At 36.9% G+C, this 7,458-nt stretch overlaps 1 protein-coding gene across 4 annotated transcripts; it reads right to left on the minus strand.

Moving 5' to 3' along the window:
* Nucleotides 1–2,241: 2,241 nt before the first annotated feature.
* Nucleotides 2,242–7,048, minus strand: LOC104889940 (lysine-specific demethylase JMJ30). Of its 4 annotated transcripts, none has more exons than XM_010675282.4 (6): nt 6,485–7,043; nt 5,289–5,498; nt 4,007–4,138; nt 3,776–3,919; nt 3,527–3,619; nt 2,242–2,768 (listed from the first exon to the last, which is right to left on the minus strand). In XM_010675282.4, exons 1-6 carry the CDS (start codon nt 6,938–6,940, stop codon nt 2,586–2,588), a joined length of 1,218 nt encoding a protein of 405 aa, XP_010673584.1. In that variant the 5' UTR covers nt 6,941–7,043; the 3' UTR covers nt 2,242–2,585. The 4 variants fall into 4 exon arrangements, 2 of the variants coding, with proteins under 2 accessions (XP_010673584.1, XP_048499786.1); XR_007273763.2 differs by having other exon boundaries at nt 2,659–2,758; nt 3,527–3,642; nt 6,485–7,046; XR_789615.4 differs by having other exon boundaries at nt 2,659–2,768; nt 3,527–3,642; nt 6,485–7,045.
* Between the last annotated feature and the right edge of the window lie 410 nt (nt 7,049–7,458).

Raw genomic sequence — 7,458 nt, forward strand, 5'->3', positions numbered from 1 at the left:
CATGTCACAAACCCCACCACCGTTCAAAAATCGAAACCCTAACCCTTCACCACCGTCGGCATCTTCTACCTCTTCCCATCACCACCATCACACCAACACACCAACACTACCATCGTCCAGGAATCTGGTGCGTGGTGGTGTCGAAACCCTAGATCTAAAACTAGTAGAGATGAAGAAAGGAGTGATGGAGGAGGTGAGAGAAGGTGAGGAGGAGGAGTTAGAGGAAACGAAAGAGGAGGTGAGAGAAGGGCCTAGTTGTGTTCGGTTGCATCTGGTGGCGTGGTGGTGCGAGGTGGTATTAGGTCGCATTAGGTGGGGTGGTGGTATCGAGGTGGTAGTGGTGGCGTTGGGTCGCATCTGGTGTCGAGTTGGTGGTAGTGTCGGGTTAGTAGTGACGGTGGTGGTCTCAGAGAGGAGAGAGAAGGGTGGTGGCTAAGAGAGAGGGGTGGGTTGAGTTGAGGAGAGAGAGAGATGGGTGGTGGCTATGAGAAAGGGTGGGTGGTGTTATAAAAAATGGTGGGAATCGTTAGTTTTAGGTTAGGATTAATCAGATTATTACAAGTAGATTAATGTACATAACACAAGTTAGTAAGGGTAAAATGGTAAAATTGTAAGGCAAAAGTTACTAAATAAGGAAAAAAAAACAATGTATCATCTATTTTGAAACACCCATAAATAGACAATGTATCATCTATTTTGAAACGGAGGAAGTATATATATATATTTTAAAAATTTGGTAAGAAGAATTCTTCTAGGCTGCCCTCATACATATCCCCCACCTAGAGGCCCTACAAGCCAGACACCTTCCAAAAAAACGACGATAGTCGATATCTCCTAAATTGAAAATTAAGGTTTTGTGGGAGAGGAGAGAGAAAAAAAAAGAGACAAGACGTCTGATTTGGTTTTAAGGTACGTTTGCGACCTCTAAATACACTTATAATTTGGAGCCTTGTTTTGAAATTGGTAGTTTGAACTTCCAATGAGTAGTAGTTGAAGAGGGGGTCCATAATCATTTCCTAAATGCGTTTTGTAACCAGTACTTTGAAGGTACATACAGCACACAAAAAATCCGAGCACACTTAGATCATAACAGGAAAAACTTGTGAGTTTGTGACAACACCAACAAAAATCTCACTTTCTTGCCCTAAACTACATGACTCAATGTTTAGTTGGCAGTGCTTACAACACAATTAACACCATCTATCACCAAGATTTTCATATAGACTAAACTCGTTTCTCATGTCATAGATATGAACTGTAGAAGAGATATTTGTACATATTATCAAAGAAAACCTATCAAGGTTCTTCCACGTCTTACCTCAAATCTACTTTTCTTGTTGTAGTCTCATTTTTCCCTCCTTTGAGGTCCTATGTCAATCATCCACGCTAATTATCCGACTCGTGATATTCTCCCTCGTTCAATGTGTTCTTCTCACGCATCATCTTAATAAGTAAAAATAAAGGTATTGAACTCATGACTTTAACTCTGAATATCGAACATTAATTATATCATCCACTAATCAAAATTTATCTTACAAGTCCCTTTTACAAAAAAACAAATGTAACTAACAATAACAGCGAAATTAACAAAAAACAAAGAATTCAATTACTAGATTGAAGGGTTGAGGGGGGTGACTCATCTTGATGTCCATAATATTATTATTATTGAAGGAGACAATCTTGTCGTTATTAACGCGATTAAGGCCATTTGGAAGGTCTCCTGGAAAATCAACAATATTGTGCTTGATGCAGGCGCACAACTATCTCATTTCACGGAATGACACATTTCACATTGTTTTAGAGAAGCTAACAAGGTTGTTGATTCTATGACACATAAAAGCCATAATTACTCCTCTTCTGTATTAGTTTCCTCATTGTTATGATTTGTCGCTTATCATTCGCAAAAATGTTTTAAGTTGGCCTCCGAACTAAGGGGTTTTGCCTAAATTTGTTTTCCTTATCCAAAAAAAAGAAAAAAGATTGGAGTAAATCTAGAAGATGATGTTGATGCTGCAACAATATGGATACTTCACTTCTAAAACTAGTCTTTGTGGAAATGATGAGATTATCACTAAAATGAATTACAATCATTGGCCAATCATTGAGTCCGAAAAATCAGACAAAAATTTTAAAAAACAAAGAAAAGAAAAACCAAATTTTGGTGGTAAATTGACTCATGAGTCATGACAATGAACAGAAGCTGAAAATGACAATGCTTCAACAACCCTGTGAACATGTTGGTTAAGAACTTAAGATAATAATATCAAATGGTGGGTTTTTTTCCAGATATCAGCAAGGATTTATCAGAAAATTATTCTACGAGCTAAGTCCCTTCGTTCGAAAATTAAACTTCTAACAAGGACTAGTTACAAAATATCTAGGCTATGCTTTAAAGCATACAATGACATTTATCATTATGTGAGCTCAGAGTCTTACATAGACGACTAAATGCCTAAGCGTCTATACACATCAAAATGACATCGTACCAAATGCGAGGGTCTATATTCCGGAGTTGACACACTAATTCTATCGATTTTTCCGGATAAATCTTCAAAAAACTTGAGCAACGACACGATAGTATTAGCTCAGGGTGATCCTTCGGTGCTGCTCCACCAAAAACTGACTGATAAGCTTGGTGTGAGAGATCGTACATAGTGCCACCATTTAGGAGGGATGTATAGCATTTCACCTTCATCTAAAATGCAGTCTATAAACTCCAAGTCTCTCACTTTTGGAAACGCATTGTCATCTATGTTGTCTAGATCAACCTTCAAGTAAAATTTTACGGCATCAGATTGATTGCAAAAGAAAGAAAGAATGTATATGATGTTAGTCATAACGGGTAAACACAGCATTCATGCTCCTTGAAGTTGTGTTCTATTGAACTGCTGCTCAAATAAGTTCAATTCACAACTACAATAAGCTCAAATAAGTTCAAGTTAAGTTATTATAAGTTCAGAACTTCAGATAAGTCAAATTCAGTAGAATTGAACACATTCTAAGAGCAGAATACTTTTCTTGTTCATAGGGGAAGGACAAAACGATTGCAAAAGCCTAGAAATTGTGAGAAATAAGAGAACAAAGTGTACCCAGCACCATGCTTTCAAGCTATTTACGTGTCTCAGTTGAACCTAACAACCTCTTCCTTTGGGCATCTATGTTACTCGGACTTGGTTACATTTTCAAAACAATCACAACTCGGACTATTTTCTGATGATCCTCACTTTCTCTTCCTTTGGTATCTATGCTACTCAGACTTGGTTACATAACCAATACTGTCACAACTCAACTATTTTCTGAAAATTTTCCTTGAATTTGGTACAAAATGGAGTTTTTCGGGGATCCACCACAAGTACTTTAGTTAAATGAAGAGTTCAAGTAACATAAGGTTATCCTGAGATAGGGTATCAATTGTGTGCGTCTCCTTACCACCCCCAACCCCACCTAGATAAAGAGAGAAAAAACAAACGAGTGAATAAATTCTTCGAGCATTTAAGCACTAGTCACTAGTCAGTAAGTTGCCTACCTGGCTGGAATTGCATAGCATGGTTTCAGAATGCGGATAAAGTTCCTCAGACAGGGAGGCTGCATATAGTCTTACATACTTCTTACCAACAACCTGGTAGAGGAGAAGTCACTTGCCTTCAGAAGAAAAGATCAAGATAAAACAGATTCAGAGAACAACTGACCACATAACAACCAATATGGCATTTGAAATTGACATACCGAAGATTTCAGATTCATTATCTATTCATGTGGAATTGGGTTTTTTTACCTGAGCTAATATGTTATGATGTGGATCGTGGTGCAGCGGGGTTACAGTTTCAGCAGGACCAAACCAAGCATTAATTGATCTCAGTTCTCCACCGCCAGCATAACAATAGTCTGGAACAAGGATGTCCTTCCTAAGCTCTTTTATCTGTCACTAGAACCAACAAGTGACTGCATGAACATAGTGACTATAAGTAACTAAACTTACGAAAATCTTGCGCGTTAGTATACGTGCCTGGTCAAACAGTGGATGCTGTGCGAGATATGTAGGAACTGCAGAAGTGTTACCAGACTGAATTCGTTCAAGAAACTGAGAAAATGTGATAAGCTCTTGCTTCCAATCTGAACATAGGTAGTTTTTCCCAACCTGGAAAAGAGTTGGATAAAAGCATTTACGTTTTAGCTTTTTGAAGAACCCAAAGAGGGGATGCCAGACACAAGGAAAAACTGCAAATAAAGCCTAGTTCATTTCAATTTAAATAAAATCTTTTCAGTAGAATCAGTTTTAATCAGTAAACATCGAACTGCATAAGAGAATTAGAAAAATCCTTTAAAGAGTCAGCAAAAATCAGTAAAAAGAAGTTTTCATCAGCAAAAATCAGTAAAAAGAAGTTTTCGTCAGCAAAAATAAATTTTAGTTAGTAAACATACGTAATATCAATAAAAATTAGTTAATCAGCAAGAATAATTTCAGTTCACAAAAAATCAGATGAAGTCAAGTAACAAGCCTAAGATAGAATGACAGTACTAACAGCCAAGTTGGCAATTTGTTGCAAACTTGCAGTGATACCATGCTCAGTGCAATGAACATAGTTGGAAGTGTAAATGCCTAAAATCGGGCCAACTACATTTACGTCGTTTTATAAGTGGTAGGCTGGTAGCTCATAATTGCACGAAAAATAAAGATATCTAGAATATAGAGGTAAGAAAGACCTAAATAGCTAAATCCGTTGTTTGAGTTAGAAACAAACAATCATAGAGGCAAAAAAGATATGCTTTCTAGAATTTCTTCAACAAGTTGCTTGAAACCTCTCCGTTACCCTTCAACATTCCAACTTATCAAATGAGCTTGTCAAATAATTTCCAAAATATGTTTACAAACTCTAACCTTCTTATACGATTCTTCCTACTTCATATCTTAAGACATGGCAAGTTTCAGAGTGTAACAAAGTGAACAAAATTCATCAACACGTTTGTTTACAAAACTAAGCATATTAAGGGTGTGTTCGCTTCACCTTAAAAAATAAGTTTCAAGTCCAATAAATTCGGATTAGATCTCATCAGGTTTGATTAGGTCTCACATAACATTAAAAAATAAGTTCCAATCAGGGTCAATCACGTCTAACAAGTTCAGGTTTTTTCAAGTGAAGAGAACACATCTTACAAGGTCGATGCCATGATACTGTACATAATTCTAGAGAAAAGGAAATCAAACAGTTAAAAGAAGTATCACTATTAAGAGGTATACTTGCCCATATATAGATCTAGTTGAGAGGAAATAGTCATCAGCTAATCACCTCGACAGGAACTGTCCGGCCACCAGCAACCCTCTTTAAGTATTCCAGGTTGTTCCATCTAGCTCTAGCTGGCCAATGAGACATCGAATCACTGATTATAACGGGTAAACCCAATAGATAATACTCGCGAAGGAACCCCTCCAGGGACAACTCAGAGCGCCTTGCAACAAACTTCGAGGACAGTGATTTCATAGGCAATAACCGGGTAACCTACCAGTCCAAGCACGAACAACAATCAATTTCAGTCACTAATCGCGCTATATTTATCCAATCAACTATAATAACAGAACTACATAATACATACACACAAACAACCATTTTAAAAGATCCTCCCAAATCTCATTGTCAGCAAAATCAAGCAAATACATAACACATTTCATAGGAGTTGGGTTTGACAATGAAACAGTTTTTACAGCCTAACCTATATCTTATCTGAATCTTTTCCACTTCAAAGAAACATGATACCTAATGTTAAAAAGACATTAAAGTTCATCTTCATGAAACTTTCTCACTCAGAAATTGTTTCCAACAGCAAAAAAAACTCCCAAAACAATATAATCATAATAACCTAAAATCTCTTCTTTTTGTTTCTTCCTCAAACTTCCCAAAACAGTATAATCATAGTTACTCAAAATACATTCCAAATTTCCAATAAAGCAATAATTAGTCCATTTTCATAAAGATCCCACTTCAAGAAATCAACTCACATCCAATCAAAACCTCCCAAAAACAATAGCTTGTTCGTTCTAAAATAAGTGAAACACTTATCTCAAAAAACTCTCACATAAAGGGAGACGCGTTTCACTAATTTTAAAAACAGAGGAAGTTTACCCAAAAACTTCATCTAGTTATACTTTTATTAGGTAACTAAAATATAAAGCCCAACTCTTTTAGGCTGAACTCGACTCAAGTGAGCTGAACTGAAGTGAACTAAACTAAAATCGCGAGTGAACAAAGTTCAACTCGAGTGTGCTAAGTTAAACTGAAACTGTGCCCAAAAGAACACGACCTAAGCCCTAACATATAATTAAAAAACCATGCATCTAGTTCACTAAAACACATTAATTACTACAAATTCAACTCTATTGACATCCAACACAAAATTTCCAAACAACCACCAAAATTACATCTTTAAACACCAAAAAAACCATAAAAAGATAGGTAAACAAAAAAAGAAAAAGAAAAACGAACCTCACCTCATCTTCATTAAAATCAACTGAAGAAAACAACAACCCACCATTAATATTACCATTACCATTTTCTCTCTCCTCCATGGCAGTTACACCCATAACTTTGTCAACCCCACTTTCCAAGTCAACCCTTAAAAGGGTCCCACCCATAATCAACCCCAAATCCAAAGTCTTCAGTGTCTCTGAGAAGTCACCGGTGGAGAAATGGTGTTTCGCCACGTGTAAGCACGCCATTGAGTAAGCTTCTCTCCAAATGGGCTGGACCGAGTGCCAAGGCCCACAGTGTAACTGCTCCCACGCAATCTCACGCGCCACCTCTGCTGCACGCGCGTCACCTTCACGCGCCGCCGTAATCATACGCGCGAAGGTGTATCCGCCGCCTTCTTCGGTGACGCGTTGGAGGATTGTTGCGGTTTCTCTTTCTAGTGTTGGGGTTTCTATGTGGCCGTTTGTGGGACCCATTTTTCGCTGGAAAAGTGGACGAGAGAATTGAAGAAAGATAATGAAGAGACGAAAGAGAGAGAGACAGGGAGATATTTTTGTCTGAAAAGTGTATGGTAAAGTGAAAGTATTTATAGTTATAATAATGGTTGAAAGGTATAAAAAGTGAAGTGAAAATATCTTGGGTTATGATATTTAAAGGAATATCTTGGACTTATAAAGAGTGATTATTTAAGGTGGGTCCCTTGATTAGTTTGATTAAAAGTTTGGAAACAAAACAAATGTGATTTTGAATCTTATTTGCCATTATTTTACTCCTTCCGTCCGAAAATATAGTTCCCATTTCCATTTTGGATATCCCAAAATATAGTTCCGATTTTCATATTTAGTTCCATATTTTTCCGTAATTTGCCTAGAAAAATCGTGTCTCGTCATTTATTTGCTTCTTGAATTTTGTTTTTTCCTTTGTTTATTCAACCACAATGTTACAATTAATGCTCTTTCACCAATTATCTCCATTCTCTCTCTTAAAATCATCT

The sequence above is a fragment of the Beta vulgaris genome, chromosome 4 (assembly GCF_026745355.1).
Source record: "Beta vulgaris subsp. vulgaris cultivar EL10 chromosome 4, EL10.2, whole genome shotgun sequence".
Taxonomy (NCBI): Eukaryota; Viridiplantae; Streptophyta; class Magnoliopsida; order Caryophyllales; family Amaranthaceae; genus Beta; species Beta vulgaris.

Coding starts and splice junctions, on each gene's coding strand:
- LOC104889940 (XM_010675282.4), bottom strand. CDS start 6,940: ATGGGTCCCACAAACGGCCACATAGAAACCCCAACACTAGAAAGAGAA. Junction 5,499..6,484: donor TTGATTTTAATGAAGATGAG/GTGAGGTTCGTT, acceptor TTGGACTGGTAG/GTTACCCGGTTATTGCCTAT. Junction 3,920..4,006: donor AGCATCCACTGTTTGACCAG/GCACGTATACTA, acceptor TTCTAGTGACAG/ATAAAAGAGCTTAGGAAGGA.